The sequence below is a fragment of the Saimiri boliviensis genome, chromosome 8, assembly GCF_048565385.1.
Source record: "Saimiri boliviensis isolate mSaiBol1 chromosome 8, mSaiBol1.pri, whole genome shotgun sequence".
NCBI classification, from domain to species: Eukaryota; Metazoa; Chordata; class Mammalia; order Primates; family Cebidae; genus Saimiri; species Saimiri boliviensis.
The window spans coordinates 98156920-98176492 of NC_133456.1; the positions used below are offsets into that span (position 1 = coordinate 98156920).

The 19573-nt window shown below is 46.1% G+C and overlaps 1 protein-coding gene across 8 annotated transcripts in view; it reads right to left on the reverse strand.

The window, feature by feature from the left end:
- KIAA1217 (KIAA1217 ortholog) overlaps window positions 1-19573 on the reverse strand; it is an 820690-nt gene that overhangs the window by 336672 nt on the left and 464445 nt on the right. For 3 of the 8 annotated variants that reach the window (XM_010341224.3, XM_010341228.3, XM_003930668.4), the window contains exon 1: window positions 3555-3997. The exons of 4 other annotated variants lie outside the window; for them this stretch is intronic. In XM_010341224.3, coding sequence (XP_010339526.2) covers window positions 3555-3624 — 70 coding nt within the window. In that variant the 5' untranslated portion in view covers window positions 3625-3997. Of the gene's footprint in view, window positions 1-3554; window positions 3999-19573 lie in introns of those variants that run through there. One more of the 8 variants, XM_074404918.1, reaches the window with a different exon arrangement.

Here is a 19573-nt window from a genome sequence, read left to right on the forward strand (position 1 = left end):
CTCTCCAGCATCATATTCACCCAGGACTGAACAGGATTTAAAAAATCTAACTTGGATTTGTATTCCACATTTGCCATTTTTCCAGCCCTTCCTTCCCATCTCCCTGATCTGTAGATGCTGGAGTGCCCCCGGGTGGTGGTGGTGGGGGGGCATCCTTTGGACTTTTTCTTCTGCACAGATTCAATCCTAGGGGATCTATCAATTATCAGTCTTCCTTCAGCTCTAGTCATCAATATCCAAATTGCAATCAACATCTCCACTTGGATGCCTGGTAAATTTCTCAATCTTAACCTAGCAAAAGATTGTCTGCTCCTCAGACCCCCAAACTATAAACACCCTCTCATCTATTCTTCGTAAATGCTCCTCTACTTAGGCAAATGGCAACTCCATTCTCCCAGCTTCTCACACCAAAATTTTGGAAGTCATCTCTGACTCCTCTTTTTCTCTTACACCCCACATTGAATCCTTTAGCAATTGCTTTTGTCTTGTCTCTTTTCTCTGTCTTTTCTTCCTCGCTCCCTCCCTCCCTTCCTTCCTTCTTTCTTTCTTCCCTCCCTCCCTCTCTCCTTTCCTCTTTCTCTCTTTCTTCTTTTCTCTCTTTCTTTCAGAACGTTATACTGTTACCCAAGCTGGAGTGCAGTGGTGCCATCATGGTTAACTGCAGTTTCAACTTCCTGGCTCAAGTGATCCTCCTGCCTCAGCCCCCCAAGCAGCTGGGACTTCAGGCATGTGCCACTATGCCTGGCTAATTTTTTAAATTTTTTTCTAGAGATGGGGGTCTCACTATGCTGCTCAGGCTACAGCAAATGCTTTTGGTGTTACCTTCAATATGCATTTAGATTCTGCTTCCTTATTGCCACCTGCTAATCACCACCTGGTCCAAGCTGGCCCTGGTTCTTCCCTCCTTGATAGCAGAAGCCTCCTAAAGGTCTCCCTGCCCTTCTCCCAACCCCACTTGGGTTGTGCTCAATACAGCACCCAGTATTACGCCTTTAAAAAGACAAATTCCTATTTGTCTTTTTACAGGCTGCAGTGAGCTATGATTACATCACTGTACTCACAGTCTGGGTGACAAGTGAAAACCTATCTCTAAAAAAAAAAAAAAAAGACCAGTCCCACCTGCCAGGAGATTCCCACCTCCTTCAAAACAAAAGCTGTAGTCCTTAGATGGTTTCATCCGCCCTAGGTGATCTGGCCTGGGATTACTTTTCAACCTGTTTTCCTCTCATTCTTCTCCCATGTTCTCGATGTTCTTTGAATACATTATATATTATTGCTATTACCTATATCGTCTTTGCTCAAATATCACCTCAGTGAAGCTCTTTCTAATCATCCTATTTACAGTTTCACCCCCACCCCCCATTTCCTATTCCTTTTCCTGATTTATTTTTCCCCACAACCTTATTTCCTCAAATAGGGTTGCCAGATAAAGTACAGGATTGCCCAGTTAAATTTGCATTTCACATAAATAATAGAGAAGTATTTTTAGCATAAGTATATCCCAAATATGGCATGAAATATACTTATACTGAAAAAAAATTCACTGTTTACTGGAAATTCAAATTTAGCTGGGCATCCTGTATTTTCATTTGCTAAATCCAGCAACCCTGCCATCTAACATGCTATAGATTTTATTTATTTGTTCTTTGTCTGTCTCTACCATCCCCCAAGCCCCTGAAACTTGGTCCTTAGACTGTAAGTTCAATGAAGGCAAGTATTTTTAGTCTGCTTTGTTCACTGCTGGATGTCCAGCAGCTAAAGCAGCAATGTCTACATAACAGATTCTCAACATTCGCTGAGTGAATGTGAATGAATGAGCAAACAAGCACATTGTCTCAGACTGACCATCCTAGCCTCTGAAGCCTCTGAATTGCTGTGATTGTTGGAAAGTCTTTTCTTTCGTTTCCTCCTTCCCTCCTTCCCTCCTTCCCTCCTTCCCTCCTTCCCTCCTTCCTTCCTTCCTTCCTTCTGATAGAGTCCCCCTCTGTCACCCAGGCTGCAGTGCAATGGCACGATCTTGGCTCACTGCAACCTCCACCTCCCAGGTTCAAGCAATTCTCCTGCCTCAACCTCTGGAGTAGCTGGGACTACAGGAACGTGCCACTATGCCAGGCTAATTTTATGTACTTTTAGTAGAGATGGGGTTTCACCATGTTAGCCAGGATGGTCTGGATCTCCTGACCTCGTGATATGCCCACCTCCGCCTCCCAAAGTGCTGGGATTACAGCTGTGAGCCACCATACCCGGCTAGAAAGTCATTTCTTAAATGGATCCCTTTCTAACGGCCCCTCTAGAACCTGGGTCATTTCTTATGGGACAGGCCCAGGGGTTGAATTCCTGCAGTAGGATCCTGTAGTTGCAAATGTGGGGGCTTGCGGGGGTTGGGGTGGGGATGAGGTCGCCTGATCTCCCACTGGATGCCAGTGACCCTGGCAGCCTCAAGGAGAGTGCGGTGCTTTGGAAGCAGGAACGCAGACACCTCAAGAGATGACCGTTCCGACTCAGGAATTCTCCAGCCATTACCAAACTTCAAGTTTTCCGCATTTCACTGGGGGATTTCTATCTCTTGTCATTGTCTGTTCTCCTGTCTGGCTCAGTTTTGCATTTTCAGCGTGGATGAGTCATGTGTTACTTCCCTTTCACATTTTCATAAAACACACACCTTTTCCCCTGTGCATAATCCCCACTCCCACGCGCGGCCCTGCACCCCCACACGTCTTTTGGTTGTGTGCTGGCCCCTGCATGAACCTGAGGAAGGGCGGGGCGGGCGGTCCAGGGCTGTGCGTTTATGAACATGCTGCCTATAGGATCCCACAGGCTCGGCTCCTGGCATCACAGGCGTCAGATACCAGAGAGCAGGGACCTCCTCTGGCCACCCAATTACTCTTTGAAATTTCTTTGGAACAACATAAGCTTCTGGAAATTCCCTACGGAAAAGACAAGTCTATTATAAACATAATTAAAAGGAAACCGCCTGGAGAAAATTGACCAGAATTGTCCGACAACTCCCAAGTTTTGAATTAAAACATAAAAGAAGATCTAGAGTTCTGTCTATCACCCAGCTGCTCAAGCCCTCCCCAGCTGCTCGGATCTGTAAAATAAAACATGCCTGGTTTCTGCGATTTAACTCTAAAACTTTGCAGCCAACATGCATCTGCCACATGGAATCCCCCAACCAATGAATGGAAGCTGCCGTCCTAGAGACAGTTTCACAAAAACAGCTCGTTTCTCCCTGGCTGGAGCCCGGGGGAAATGATTAAAAGCTGCTTAGTGATTTATTTGTCATTGCTTAGAGATACAGCGCATACGGATGGCTCACTGTGCTACAAATGTGACATCACCCCACCACCTCTCTTGCTGTTTAAGAAAATCATGCCAGAGATAAAGTCAAGCCTAAGAAATCACAGTTCTCTATTCTCGACTCGCCACCCCGAGAAATCGCCTTTTTTTTTTTTTTCCTTTGCCGGGTCCCAGGGCTGCAGTTTATAAAAAGCAGCAAGCTGCAAGGGGCACGCGTCCCCGTAACTCCATCTTTGAATGGGTCTGTTACTTACTCTGTATCTGTCTGCTGTCTGCTGAGTAAGGAAGGCAGGGCTCACATTTCTGGCTTTCATTTTCTTCCATTGTCTCTGCCTGCCGCACAAGCTCCTCGCTCTCTGGAAACTTCAGAGCGCAGTTCTAAAAGCTCCCAGAAAGCGCCTGGGAGGGGGGCCGGGGCTGGGGAGGAGGGGACGGTGCAAAACCCCACCCCAAACTATTTTCCACTCCGGTGCAAAGTCTCCCTCGCCCGAGAAAACTGCATTCCAGCGCCGGGCCTCCTGGATCTCCCCCTGGCCCTGGCCCTTGGTCCCTAGGTCTGTCGGTCTGTCCGTCCGCAGGCGCACTCCCTGGGGACTGGGGGCAGGGCTCTGCCGGGCAGGGCCCCGCGTTGCGATGCGGGGGGGAGAGGCCCCAACAGGTGATGGCCTCTCCTACCCGCGACTCAGCCTGCCTGGTTCCACCGCTGCAAATCACCCAGGCTCTGCAGCCGAGGAAGGAAAACATTTCACACATGATTAAGACCGGGAGCCTTTGCTGGGAGCCACTGCCCTGGTCTCTTTAATCTCCGAGGGAGAATGAACCTCCCAAATGGGGTGATCCACATATTAAGAAACAGCAACCTGTTGAACCTCCCAAATTTTGGTGAACTCCCTTCAAAACAAACATCCCAAACAATTTGAAAGCGAATATATGCTGAGTGTGGTAAGCAAGTACTTTCTGGCACTAACATTTTAGGGTCCGATTAACTTCTATGAAGAGGTAGAGTGTCATTTCCACACAGTCAATTTCAATCACTTAATCTAGACTTATAAAAAAACAGTTTCTACTTACTTGCCTCACTTTCTCAGACTCCTCCCTCCCCCAAAACACACACACACACACACACACACACACACACACAGACACACACACACACACACTCTCTCTCTCTCTCTCTCTCTCTCTCTTTTTGTCACCCCTGGATTACAAATCTCAAAGGTAAACTAGTAAAGTCAACCTTCTGAAGCTTTCCCGGTGAACGACTTCAAAACAGTGAAGAAAGACAGTGAAAATTTATTTCCTCGGATAGGCGGAGTTACAGCCAACATACTTCTCCTTTTGAACCACCTACAAATATTTATTTTGTTCTTTACCCAGTCCTTGAAAAACTAGCAGATTTCCCAGAGAGTGAAAATAGTAGGCATGATGTCCGCAAAACAAAACAAAACAAAACAAAACAAAAACCAAGATGGGAAAATAATCTAGGCAGCATTAGCTCGGCGATGTCAGATACCTCAGAGGAACACTGCAGCTCAGAGGAAGAGTGCCATATTGTAACCTGTAGTAGCCCCATCACTGCAGGGGTGAAAGAAGGATAATGGGTAGTCTGGTGACCATACCCTGCCCCAGTTTACAGGGCATTCCAGCAAGGTTTGAGATTGATTTAGATCAAGAATGTGTGCAGAACAATGGCCGGCCTATGTTCCAGATTATGACCTGGCGTGACCTGTGTGTTTTGGCAGTGGGGTGACGTATTTTGGCTATTTAAGACATAAGGAGGTAGAAGCACCTAGCAGACAAAGGATGTGGACCAAAAGGAAAGGAGACAGACCAGGAAGTGAGTTATGCTCTCGTCAGAGGGGAAGAAGAGAGCCTCCTCAATTCCCAACTGGATTTTTCTTGAAATCCAAGATGCAGTGAATCTCCTTGGCAGCCTGAATAGAGCCAGTGAGGTTTGCAAGGCAGAAAACTGAAGGTCTCTAGGACTTTGCAGCAGAATTACCTGGCAATCTTGCTTTAAGAAGGAACCAATCTTACACAGTTTCTGTCCCGATGACCCCTGGGCAAAGGCCAGATGAATCTAGTTTTAACCTTACTATTTCTTTAGGTGCAAAATGTTCATGAAGGAGAGCCCCGCTGTGTTCAGCGTTTCAGCTCCCAATCATCCTCATTCTTGTCTACTGTTGTGTGTTTGCCTTTAAAGTACTAAGGCCAGGAAGAGTGGAGAGGAGGGCAGGAGAAAGATGAGAGAGAGAAAGAGAAAGAGAGAAAGAGAGAAAGGGGGGGGGGAGAGAGAGAGAGAGAGAGAGAGAGAGATTGAGAGAGAGAAAAAACACTGTAGCAGCAGAGGCAGCAGCCCAAATCAGTTGTCCCTCAGCCTTGAGTTCTGACCCCAACCCACTTGCTTTGGTGTGCAGAGAGCCCACCCTTAGCAGCCCCTATGTGTCATCTGATGTAGGGCACAGAGGCAAAAACCCCAGGATGAAGGAGGCAGCACAGGGCTGCCATGGGAGTTGGCAGCCCCAAACAGCACGCTGCCCCCTGGCTCTCCCTGCTCGCTCAACCCAGGCAGGAAAGATCCATTGGCAGATACTGATTATGATTTCCTGGGGGCTGTTTGGAAAGTGTCAGAGCAGTCTTTCAGGCCTCTGTTGACCCCTAGATGGACAAAAATAGGGGAATGTCTCCCACCAGGTCTAAACGACCATTTTCCAGGCAGCCCAAGGAAACCCCTTGGTCATCTGCTGACCTTGCGCTCCGGCTGCCAAGACCCTCCCCGATATGGGCCAAGCCAGCTGCTGTCTCTGCTGATATTCCAGGAAGCAAAAGTCTCTGTGACATGCACAAGAGAAAAAGGCATTAGGGGAAAGAGAATTAACAAAAATGATTAAGGACCATGAAATCCAGACATGTATTTACAGTAAAATATGTTCTTTTGAATGATCAAACTTTCTGACTATTCTCCAGGGAAAGACTTCTATTTGATTATGTACTGGCCTTTCCTTCCTCCTTAACAAGAGGACTGAAAACAATTTGAGAAGGCACTATTTGCTCTTGCACCGACTACTCCATATCTTTCTCCAAAGCACAGAGCCTCTCCTAACAAGTTAGCACTGATTGTCAGTTTCTCTGGAAAACAGTAGCTGTATTCTGCAGTCTGATAAACTTGCTAATTCTAATCTTCATGAAAATATTCTTATTGTCACTGCTGTTACTGTGGAGATGTTATTCTTTCTGGAAGAAACACTATTTGAACTAGAAGTAGATGTATTTCTTTCTGGCTTAATTTAATTTCTGGGCTTAAAAATTGCTATTACAATGTGATCTGCCTACTGCTAAACTTTGAAATTTGCTGTGAAAGGCATAAGGGAAGTAGGAAGAACTTGAAATCTGATTTTCCTCCAGTCATACAGAGAACTAGAATAATAATACCAGGAGGCTAAGTTTTCAACTCAATTTCTGCTAACAGGGAAAGATGCAAGATCATTTCTTGGTTAGTGTTTCCACATGTTGCAATTCATGACTCGAAATGAGCTACCACATCAAACAAGTGTCATTTAAAAGGAAAGACAAGTGATGAGATGAAAGAGTGCTATATGTAAAGACAAATGGTGATCTGCAGTCATAGCTAACTTGTTACACAACTGGACCATTATTGATGTTGATAACGCAACATAAATGGCATCCACCATGAAGAGAATTAATCACAAACATTGTAAACAATTGCATATGATTTCTCAGCAGGCCAATTTAATTACAGGGTTGTGGAAAGCATGTCAACTTCCTTTATGTAAGTTTTTCTCTCCTTTTTTTTTTTTTTTTTTTTTTGAGACCAAGTTTTGCTCTTGTCACCCAGGCTGGAGCTCAATGGTGCAATCTTGGCTCACTGCACTCTCCGCCTCCGGGGTTCTCCTGCTTCAGCCTCCCGAGTAGCTGGGATTACAGGCACCCACCACCATGCCTGGCTCATTTTTTTTTTTTTTTTTGTATTTTTAATAGAGTCGGAATTTCATCACATTGGCCAGGCTGATCTCAAACTCCTGACCTGAAGTGATCTGCCTGCCTCGGCCACCCAAAGTGCCAGGATTATAGGTGTGAGCTACCGTGCCCGGCCTATGTAAGTTTTTCAAGGGCAAAATCATCACAAGAACCAAGAGTAAGTGGAATTACCCTGATACATATTTAATTTTTTTTCATTTTAAATGCTATTAAGAATGAGATAGTTGCAAATGACTTGACATCAGGACACAAAAGAAATAATTAATGCTTGCTGAAGTCCTTAAAATGTACTTTTCAAAGGCATTCATAACTGTGAGAGCCAAACAAAACAAAATAAAGTAAAAAACAAAGAACTCAACAAAAGTGTTTCAACCAGGGGCCTCATGTTTGATGTGTTTCACATTAACTGTTTCTAAAAGACAGGCTGCTATGCTGTGGTGCCCTGTAAGCCAGAAATAAAGGATTTTTAACAACTGGGATGACATTTGCTTAAGTGGATGATCTGGCGTATGTGAAATGCAGGATCTCCAATCCTAGTTTTGACAGCAACGTGTCAGGTGGTTAGGGTGACTTTATACTTAAGGATAAAACAGACATTTGTGAGAGGGAAAGGAGACTCTATTAATAATTACAACTGGACAATAAGAAACCACGACTGTCCCTGGCAAACCAGCACAGATGGCCACCTATGTGTGATCCCAAGATAAGCCCTCTGGGCGTCTTAGGTTTCCAAATGTGAACGGAATATAATAATGCTGTTTGAGTTTCCCAAAAAAGACCCCATAAAAGAATCTTAACAATAATTAATCTTAAACAATAATTAAAGATGTGAGCCTGACAAGAACTGTATTACAAGCCTCATTCACAATTTCACAAATTTCACATTAGAAACATTTCTACATGACTCTTTTTTTTTTTGAGACGGAGTTTCGCTCTTGTTACCCAGGCTGGAGTGCAGTGGCGCGGTCTCGGCTCACTGCAACCTCCGCCTCCTGGGTTCAGGCAATTCTCCTGCCTCAGCCTCCTGAGTAGCTGGGATTACAGACACGCGCCACCATGCCCAGCTAATTTTCTGTATTTTTAGTAGAGATGGGGTTTCACCATGTTGACCAGGATGGTCTCGATCTCTGACCTCGTGATCCACCCACCTCGGCCTCCCAAAGTGCTGGGATTACAAGAGTGAGCCACCACGCCTGGCTTCTACGTGACTCTTAGATCAAAACAGAATTTCCCCTTCTGTGTTAAGAGCAACCATTTCACCAGGTAACCATTCACATCTCCAGCATGCTCTCCAGAGGGTAACCAATCTTCCCTTCTTTAAAGTCCTTAACATTCCTGTGGCTCCAAGGAGATCCTGTTAGACAATAAGTGAGGTGTCCAGGGCCCCTCCCCACCCCCGCCACTCAAGTCTCCCTATCAGATGTCTTAGAACTCTCCTCCTGCTCCTCCACACAAATTCCTCATGTGGTCATATAATGTGAAACTGCACATAGATCCAGTGTGCTAATACTTTAAGCATATTTGTTTTCTTTTTAAGAGAATCCATTGATGTTGGTTTTTATCAGGGTTTCTTTTATCTATTTTCAGTTGGAAAATCGATGCTGGGCAGGCAGCAAAGACCCCGTCCGCACACCACTGTGGCCAGAGCTACCATCTGTATATCATCTTGAAAGCCCCACTTAGCTCTGCCCTCTGGTCACTGCAGACAAAGTCTGGATTCCAGGTGGCAATTTGTAAGTGAAAATTGTAACGTGTATCTGCTCACCCCTTTTATCCCAGAGGGGGCTAAACCGTGGCACATTTCACAGAGTTCCTGAAGCTCCAGGGTGGAATCCGTGAGAATATGAGAGCTTGCAGATACAAACACCTGGTTTGCTACCTCGCTTTACCCACAGCGCCCCATGATCAACCCTTTCAATAGAGTATTTGTTGGAAAGAGACTCTCCGGGCTTATTTTCTGCCCTTGAACTTCTCCCCCTGCCCTTGTTTCAAAACTGCAGTGACCTGTGGTGGTGGGGAAGGGGAGCCAATCAAATCCCCAAAACTGGAACCATGTAGTATGCTTCTCCCTGCCACTCCCACCAACATCCCCCCGCCTTGCTGATGAGCAAACTGACTCCTGGAGTGTTTGAATGTCCAGGTCTCATCTCTCCCATCTCTCTCGTCTCCAGGGTTCAGCCTTTGCTCTGTTATTCTTGATGAATACCTTAGGATCTTGTATCCTCTTTTTTCACTACTAAAGTTCAAGACAATTGTCCTAGGTGACCCTCAATCATTATTATTATTATTTTGCTAGATAAAAATGAAGAATGAAATGAGAATTGGAAAGAAGAGATGTGTGTGTGTGTGTGTGTGTGTGTGTGTGTGTGTGTGTGTAATTTTTTTTTTTTTTTTTTTTGAGACAGAGTTTTGCTCTTGTTACCCAGGCTGGAGTGCAATGGTCTTGGCTCACCGCAACCTCCGCCTCCTGGGTTCAGGCAATTCTCCGGCCCCAGCCTCCTGAGTAGCTGGGATTACAGGCACGTGCCACCACGCCCAGCTAATTTTTTGTAGTTTTAGTAGAGGTGGGGTTTCACCATGTTGACCAGGATGGTCTCAATCTCTTGACCTCGTGATCCACCCGCCTTGGCCTCCCAAATATATATAATTTTTATTTATTATTTACTTTGAGACAAGGTCTCACTCTACCACCCAGGCTGGATTGTAGTGGTATGATCATGGCTCACTGCTTCAACCGCTTGGACTCAATCAATCCTCTAGCCTCAGCCTCCCAAGTAACTGGGACTACAGGCACACTCTACCATACCTGTTTAATTTTATATTTTTTGTAGATACCAGATCTCACTATGTTGCCCAGGCTGGTCTTGAACTCCTGGGCTCAAACAATCCTCCTATACTGGTTTCTCAAAGTGCTGAGATTACTATCCTGAGCCACTGCACCCTGCCTGGTATGCTTATTTTCTAAAATTCCTCTTCTTTCAACTAGAAAATTGGGTGTGATATTATTTGTGGGGCATTGCTGTAAGAGCCCTAAGGCATCATGCAGTTCCGCCATAGATATTTATCAAAGTCTCCCTGGAGCTGAGTGCCTGCTCTAGTCACTGAGACCTCAAGTTTGTATGCTAAGACTGTGATGCCAGGGACCTCCCTGGAGGGCAGGGCTTCCCGGAGGAGGAGGCCAAAGCTGGAAACTACCCTCAGAGCTGGTACAGAGGAGGTGTGGAGCCGCTAGATAGGGGAACACACCTGTGAGGGGAGCTTGGGTGCAAGGGTCCACCGGGAGCACAGCCTTTGGGCAAGGGTGCCCATGAAGGCTTCAGGGCAGTGGTGCAGCCCGGGGTGGAGGCAGGGTGGAGGCTCAGAGAGCAGCACCCTGGAGGCTAACCTGATGCAGGAGAAGGAGAAGTCTGTGACTGGTGCCTTGGAGTCCTGGCGGGTATTGTCCGCGCCCAGGGAGTTTCCTGACCCTCTCTCCCCGGAGCTTTGCTCTCCTCTGCCCCCACCTTTGGAATTCAGAGCTCCTCACCTTCCCTCCCAGGGCCAGTGAAACAAGTGAATTGCCTTGATCGCTTTGATCACCTCTACTAGCTTCTCTGCCAAATAAACACTGAAATTGACTTGGTTTCAACAATGCCAACCAGTTTTCTTTTTTTTTTTGCTCCCCTTTTTCATCAGTTCTCAGCCTCTGGTTGAGTGATGGCCACAGGCTTTAAGAAAAACAGACACAGATGCCACAGAATGAAAGGCACAGTGCAAATGCATTCTTCTTTCCACGTCACCTGGGGAAGCTGAGGGTCCTGCAGTCACACCTGGAGCTGAGGGGGGTTACCCAGCACTCGGGGCTGTGCTGCCTGTGGGCAGACTGCGCTCCCTCTGGGGTCTCAGAACATCAGAAAAAGTTGGGAATGGGGTGGTGGCTGAAAGGATCAAAGGATTGGGGGTGGCCAGGAGGTTGGGGGCGCTCAGGAGAGGTGTCTGGAGACTCAGGGGGCTCCAAGTAGCCCCCTCCCCACCCCCTCGCCCTGAGCAACACATCCAACTTCTTCAACTGCCTCACCCTTGAGTCTATAGAATTCTTGAAAGCCGGTCATGTGCTTTAGCAGTTAAGTATTTTTACAGTGATTTTATTTTTCTTTCCCCACCCCAGTCCACAGAATTTAAGGCGGGGTGGAAGCGGAGGCGGGGTAGGGTGGGGTGGGGACTTCTGCTCCTTGCAGATGGGAAAAGCAGTTTTAATACAGAAGGACTGATTTCTGGAGCCAAGTGGTAGAGGCGAGGCGGCACTGGAATGCGGGAGGTGAGAGGAAGCCCTCCAGGATTTACAAAGCATTGATGGCTCAGCTTCTCTGCCCTAAGGCCAAGTGGATTTGGTATATGTCCCCAGGGCTGCTAGAGCTTAACATTCTTCATTTCCCAGATGACCTTGTTTTGCTTTGTAAACACCCCCTTTGCAAACTTTACAATCTCTGAACTGAACAATATGGAGTGGGATAAAATATTTAATGACGGGTTGGGCCAGGGGTTCTATAACTGTATTAGGAAACTAATTTGTGTAATGCTTGAGTTCATGAAAGTAAAAAGGGTGCAATGATTTTTTTCTGAGATGGAGTTTTGCTCTGTCACCCAGAATGGAGTGCAGTCAGGGGATCTTGGCTCACTTCAACTTCCATCTCCTGGGTTCAAGCAATCCCCCTGCCTCAGCCTCCTGAGTAGCTGGGACTACAGGCACGTGCCACCATATTTGACTGATTTTTGTATTTTGGTAGAGATGGGGTTTCGCCATGTTGGCCAGGCTGGTCTTGAACTCCTAACCTCAGGTGATCCACTCTCCTTGGCCTCCCAAAGTGCTGGGATTACAGGTGTGAGCCATGGCACCGAGCTGGTACAATGACTTTTAAAATCATTTTTGCCTGCTCCCACTGCCACCTCTCATCGCACACACCTTCATGTGACATGCTCAGCACCAGGACAGAGCGTGGGCCACAGGACCTAATGATATTCTCAGGCCTGCTCTGCTCACAGGCCCCTTCTGTGAAAGGCAGCTGGGAATGCTTCCTTTTGTCACCCGCAAGCCTGCCTGGTATAGTCAGGAGGCTCAGCTGGAAGAGCTCAGAGGTTCCCTGGGCTCGACAATGGACTAAGAGATCCAGTCAGATTTCCCCTCTTCTCCTTTACAGAATTTAAATATGAAATGTATACAAAGGGATACAGGTGGCGTGACCAACCATCCCAGTTTGCCCAGGACTTTGGGTGTTGCCCAGTTGTGGAAATTTTGGTGCTAAAACTGGAAAAGTCCCAGGAAAACTGAGTTGAGTCGATCACCCCAGATGCAGGCAGTAGGTCAGGCCAAAGCTGAGATGCACAGACAGCAAGCATAGCCAGGTGGTGCAGTGGCACAGTGGCTCAGTGGCACGTGCCTGTAGTCTTAGCTACTCAGAGGCTGAGGAGGAGGATCACCTTAGCCCAAAAATTTGAGACCAGCCCAGGCAACATAGCGAGACCTCATCTTTATAAAAAAAAATTCTGAAAATTAGCCGGAAGCCCAGGAGTTTGAGAGTGCAGTGAGCTATGACAGCTCCACTGCGCTCTAGCCTAGGAAACAGAGTGAGGCCTCATCTCTTCAAAAAAACAATAATAATTTTAAAATAATTTTAAAAAGTCACAGCAAGCAAACCCCATGAGGCAGCACAAACCAAAGAGAGAGAAAAAAGGAGAAAGAGAGAGATCAGAAGAGCAGGCTGTGTAGCGGCAGGAGGTAGAAAAGGCAGCAGGAATGGGGACGCTAAAGGCTGGGCAGGGCTGTGTGGCGGGAAGGACAGACTCCCGTGGATTTCCTAGAGTTGCTGTCAGCCTGATGCCGCTACTGCTACATCCGAAAGGTTATCCTAAAAATATATATATAAATATAACCGGCCAAGCGCGGTGGCTCACACCTGCAATTCCAGCACTTCTGGAGGTTAAGGCAGGCGGATCACGGAGTCAGGGAATAGAGACCATTCTGGCCAGCATGCTGAAACCTCATCTCTACTAAAATACAAAAAATTGGCCAGGTGTGGTGGCACTCGCCTGTAGTCCCAGCTACTCAGGAGGCTAAGGCAGGAATCACTTGAACCCAGGCGGTGGACGTTGCAATAAGCCAAGATTGCACCACACTCCAGAATGGCGACAGAGCAAGACTCTGTCTCATATAAAATGTGTGTGTGTGTGTATAAAAATTATTCTAAGTGTTGCTTTGGAGGCTTGGGAAAGCCATTTCCTATTTTTCCTTTCTTCTAAATATAAATAATAAAGCAAGGTGATTAGGTTATTAGTAGGTCTATTTCTTGTCACCTGGGCCGGTCATAATCTATGAAAATCAGGACATTCAAGTGGACAGTTTACAGAATCACTTATGGAGTAAAATAAATAATAAACATAGTTTGGTTCACTTTAAAAACAGACACATACATACATAGCCTTGTCTTATCTTTTCAAAGGTTTCAATTCCATAGTTAAAAATTGCCATTGGTCGCACATGAAACAGTGAACCACAGGCTGAATTTGGGAAAGAATGAAACCTGAAGAAAAGGAAACAGTAAAAATTACGTCGTTTCCCCAACTTCAACAATTTCTCTTCAGCCGTAGCTTGAATGTCTGTCCCCACTACAATTCATGTTTGAAACTTAATCCCTAATGTGTGGCAGTGTGGAAAGGGGGGGGTTCTTCAATAGGTGACTGGGCCAAATTGTTACCATTTATATTAGTATTAACTTTATACTGGCTTGCTTAAAATATTAAGCTTTTTCCCCATCTATATTAGTGTTAACTGGGTTTGATAAAACAGTTATATATTTTCTTACATCCTGTATAGTAAATATATAACTGTTAGAAATGTAAAATGTTTTATTTCATTCTTTTCTGTTTTGAGAAAGGATCTTGCTCTGTCACTCAGGCTGCGGTGCGGTGGTGCAACTGTAGCTCATTGCAGCTCCAGACTCCTGGGCGACTACAGGTGCAGGTGCACATCACCATGGCTGGCTCATCTACAGTTTTTTTTTTTTTTTTTTTTTTTTGTAGAAACAGGGTCTCACTACATTGCCCAAGCTAGTCTTGAATTCCTGGTCTCGACTGATCTTTCCACCTCAGCCTCCTACAGTGCTAGGATGGCAGGCATGAGCCAGCATACCTGGCTTGTTCATGTAATACTGAAGATTGCTTCCTAAGACCTAGTGGTTTAGAGAATACTGCTTTAGGACAAAGATGATCAATTCATGCATCTCCTCATTCACTCACACCTTCATTTGTTCAAAAAGTTACCAAGCCCTAATTTGCCAGTGGCGGAGGCCAAAGATGCTGAAATTAATGAGAGAAGCCAGAGATTTGTGAACATTTATTGCACTTTCTTTGCTAACATGTGAGCCTCTCTCATAAGATTCATGAGGTCGCCAAGGAGGAAGGCTAGCTTTATTGCCTCTGAATCCCCAGTTCCTATCCAGCCCTAGGCACAAATGGATGCTAAGTAAATGCTTTTTTTTTTTTTTTCTTTTGAGATGGAGTTTTGCTCTGTCACCCAGGCTGGAGTACAGTGGCATAATCTCTGCTCACTGCAACCTCTGCCTCCCGGGTTCAAGCGATTCTCCAGCCTCAGCCTCCTGCATAGCTGGGATTACAGGCATGCACCACCGCACCTGGCTAATTTTTGTATTTTTAGTACAGACGGGGTTTCGCCATGTTGGCCAGGGTGGTCTCAAACTCCTGACCTCAGGTGATCCACACACCTTGGCCTCCCAAAGTTCTGGGATTACTGGAGCGACCCACTGCGCCCAGAGTGTATCCCGAACATTTCCATTCTATGTCGAGGTCAGAATTCAATTAATGAAACCCTGAACACCCAAAGAGAATTAGCTGAAGAATCCTCTGCCGTTGAGAAGTGGGGAAGAGAAGGGCAGGAAGCCTCAGGAATCTGATAGAAATATTACCCACTGATAGTGGGACTCTTTCAAACAATGCAGATTCATAACATGTTTTGAATAATGGGATTTTGTCATGTAGGGGTTACCTGGTTTACCAAGGGGAACACTCATAAACAACACAGCACAAAGGTAGATGCATAAGTTTGGATATTCACTCAACAGGCTCACAGACCAATTCAGAGCACCTGCAGGACCCCAGCAGGGATGAGATAGGAAAGATGATGGAATGATGGTGGACGTGGCCAGACAAGTATCCATCTCATGCACTCAGTGCACCAGGACAGGCGCCAGGTCTGCGCATTTCATGCACAGAAAGCTTGAACTGTGTCCGGTAAGCACCATGGAGTTATGAACAAGATAAAAGTAGACTAGTGACATGATCAGATTTGCGTTTCAGATAAATCTGCATGGAGAACGGATTTGAGAGAAGCAGGAAAAGAGATTACAATAAAGTTTCTGTTATAGTAATTCAGGAAAAGAGATATGAGATTTGAAACTGTGGTAATTATAAAGATAAAGAGAAAGCAAAGATTTGAGAAATACTCAGGAAGTGAAACTGGCCAGAGATAGAAATTAACTGAATGTAGGGTAGTAGAAATTGGGAGATGGCCTTCAGACTGTGGACAAAATCAGGTTACGTTTCAACATTAGGCCTCAGTAATTTTCACCTACTGAGTTTGGTTGGTACCACCACAAATAGGCCCAACCCAACTATTTCCAAAACAAGTTCACTGCTTTAATACGTTTCTGTTAGTAGATTCTTTCAATGTCAGCAAGTCAGCATTGCACGTTCTAGAAAAAATTCAACATTCTGCCAACACCGTCTTTTTTTTATAAGTCAGAAATGGCTCCAGGCATATCACATGACATTAATTTTGTACTATATGCAATTCTGATTGATTACTGGGTGCCGAATTATACATAGTTGTCAAAAAGTCCAATGACCATTGATCAAAAAAGATGCTGAAACCCTGTGCATATAAGTTATAAGGGAAAAAGGTGGCAGGGATATTAGTTTAACGAAAAGGGCATTGGATATACAGGTCCCCTCACAGTTCTAAAATTTCTGCCTGTGCCCAGCACAAAGGTAGATGCATAAGTTTGGATATTCACTCAACAGGCTCACAGACCAATTCAGAGCACCTGCAGGAACGTGTTCAGTTTGCTTTGGGTACAATTTCTAGAACTCTGTGCAAACTCTTCGGTTTAACTCCAAATCATAGTGAAGGATGTCAGGTGTTATGCTTAGCAGCTGGCACAGTGCCTGGCATATAGTAGGCACTCCAGAAATATTTGTTGGGTAAATGAGTGTAAATGAAGGCAACCAGCTCTGGGTAGATTCACTCTCCAGGGCCTGAAGCCAGATTTTCCCCTATTAGCCCAGGAGCCCCATAAAATAGCTGCAGGCTACAGAGGAGCAGCAAAGCATCTGCACCTCAGCCCTGTCTCTATGCACCACTCAGGCTAGCTTTGGGGCTTAGACACGCCTGGACCTTCACCTTTCTATATATTTTGTTATGACTTCACTTACTACAAGAGTTAGTGCAATGGAGAAGTCCAAGGAGATGTAACCAGTCTCCAGTAGAAACGCAAGCCCCTCTTTAGCCATTTGGCCACTAGAGGGCGAGAGAGTCAAGAGGCTGCATCTGAACGTCAGCCTTGCCCTCATCAAGGTGGAAACTTTTTCCTGAATTTCCAATGAAAGCATCCTCGGATTTCTTCTCGCTAATCATCCCGGATACTTGGTTCAGCAAGAATCATGAATCATGGTAAGATTTTACCCCCAAGCGATTGGAAACATCCACCTTTGGTAATACTTTTTTTTTCCCTAATAAAAGTTTAAAAATGAAACCAGGAATCAGGAAAATTTCCCAAGATTAATGACCGCTTTGAGCTTCCTCCTGTGCAATTGGCTGGAAGCTGCGAGGCTCCAGTGTGCTCCTTCAGCAGCCGGACAATGTGACCAGAGGCACTGCGCGGTGGGGGGGATTGCCAGGGAAAGTACAGGATGCCTAATTAATTCAAATCTCAGGTAACAATGAAGTCTTTAAGTATTCTCTAACTTTCGAGGGCAATGTGTATGTGTGTGTGTGTGTGTGTGTGTGTGTGTGTGTGTGTGTGGTGTGTGTGTTCTGAGACGGGGTCTCATTGTGTCACCCTAGCTGGAATGCAGTGGTAGAATCATACCTTGCTGCAGCTTTGAACTCCTGGGCTCAAGCCATCCTCCGGTCTCAGCCTCCCAGTAGCTGGAACTACAGTGCACACCACCATGGCTGGCTAATTATTAAAATAAAAAAAATCTGTAGATATGGAATCTTGCTGTGCTGCCCAGAATAGTCTCAAACTCCTGGCCTCAAGCGATACTCCTGCCTCAGCCTCCCAACATGCTGGGATTACAGGAGTGAGCCACTCTGCCTGGGTCAATACATACCTTTATTTTTCTTTTTTGAGAGGAGTCTTGCTCGGTCACCCAGGCTGCTGTGCAGTGACCCCATCTCGGCTCACTCCACCTCCCGGGTTAAAACAATTCTCCTGCTTCAGCCTCCTAAGTAGCTGGGATGACAGGCATACACCACCTAATTTTTGTATATTTAGTAGTGGAGGTGTTTTGCTATGTTGGCCAGGCTGGTGTCGAATGCCTGACCTCAGGTGGTCTGCCCGCCTCAGCCTCCCACAGTGCTGGGATTACAGGCGTGAGCCACCGCACCCAGTCAATACAATACATATTTTTTAAATGATATAATCAGCAAAACCCTAGTTCTTTGTAAAAACCAACAAAAACCAAAGCGAAACCTTTCCTAAGTTCCCATCCTTAGCACATGTCATCTTCGTGGTTTTCCCCTGGGCCACTTCCTTTCCTGCCTGATTAAGAACAATTCTCATTCAGTGACTCACTGTCGTCAGATTTTTTCCATTTTCTGACTTTCCTGGAGCACTTTCACGCATCATCTTAGTGGCTCTGTTGCCCTTTGAGTCCAACCTCCCTCTGTTCTTTTCTGGAGGTAGAAGTCCTAAAACAGAAACGTTTATCCGCAATGCCAATAGTTAATGCCCAAAGAACCTTTGAGACAGGGCAGTTGAATGGCTGCCTCGTCCACAAAAGCCATGTTTCCTGGGTTCCTTGTCTTGGGCAACCTGCAGAGTCAGTGCCATCATTGAAGGATGATTTGGGCTTCATTTCGCCGGATCAAGGCTAAATATTCCTGAGCCATCTGCCTAATGGTTTGCTCAGGCAGGGTCTGGAGCAGGTGTCCCCAAACTACAGCCCGCGGGCTGCATGCGGCCCCCTGAGGCCATTTATCCGGCCCCCCGCCGCACTTCAGGAAGGGGCATCTCTTTCATGGGTGGTCAGTGAGATGAGTACAGTATGTGGCGGCCCTCCAACGGTCTGAGGGACAGTGAACTGGCCCCGTGTGTAAAAAGTTTGGGGACGCCTGGTCTGGAGTAAGAAGACATGACATCTTGAAGCTGGAAATACAGGGAGCTTAATAAAGGGCACTGCAGTATTACCATGGGAATGGACAGGGCTTTGAACATACTTCCAGGGATGCTGCATGCCAGGGACTCTTGCATCTCCTAGGCCTGAAGGAGCAAGAGGAGAAAGCATCTTCCCCAGTCTAGAGAGAGAGTCAAGGGGAAGGCTGCCTGGAGGAGTCTGCCTTCCCTGGAGGAACACAGCCCACCCTGGTAGGGAGGGGACCAGGCCAGGAGGAAGACAGCCTCATTCTCCTCTTGGTCTCCAGCACACAGAAGGATCATGGAGGGATAAGACTGGGGACTTGCTATCCACATACAGAGGAAGAGCAGTCATACAGAATAGAAATAAAGACAGGCAAAATAAATAAATAAATAAATAAATAAATAAATAAAGACAGGCGGGACACGGTGGCTCATGCCTGTAATCCCAGCACTCTGGGAGGCCAAGGATAGAGGATCATCTGAGGTCAGGAGCTTGAGACCAGCCTGGGTAACATACTGAGACTCTCTTCCTTACAACAACAACAACAAGAACAAATTAGCTGGGTGTGATGGTGCATGCCTATAGTCCCAGCTACTGGGGAGGCTGAGGCAGGAGGATTGCTTGAGCCTGGCTGAGATGGGAAGATCATGGCTATAATGATCTGTGATTATGTCATTGCACTTCAGTCTGGGTGACACATCAAGACTGTGTAACCACGGAAAAAAAAAAAACAAAAAAAAAACCCAAACAAGGAAATCAGGCTGTCTGTGCTAAGGACAAAGTAAGCTGTAGACACACTTGGTTTGGGAGTTCAGCAGAATTAAAATAAAGACCAGAGATCACGTGTTGTGGCAAGTGTCTG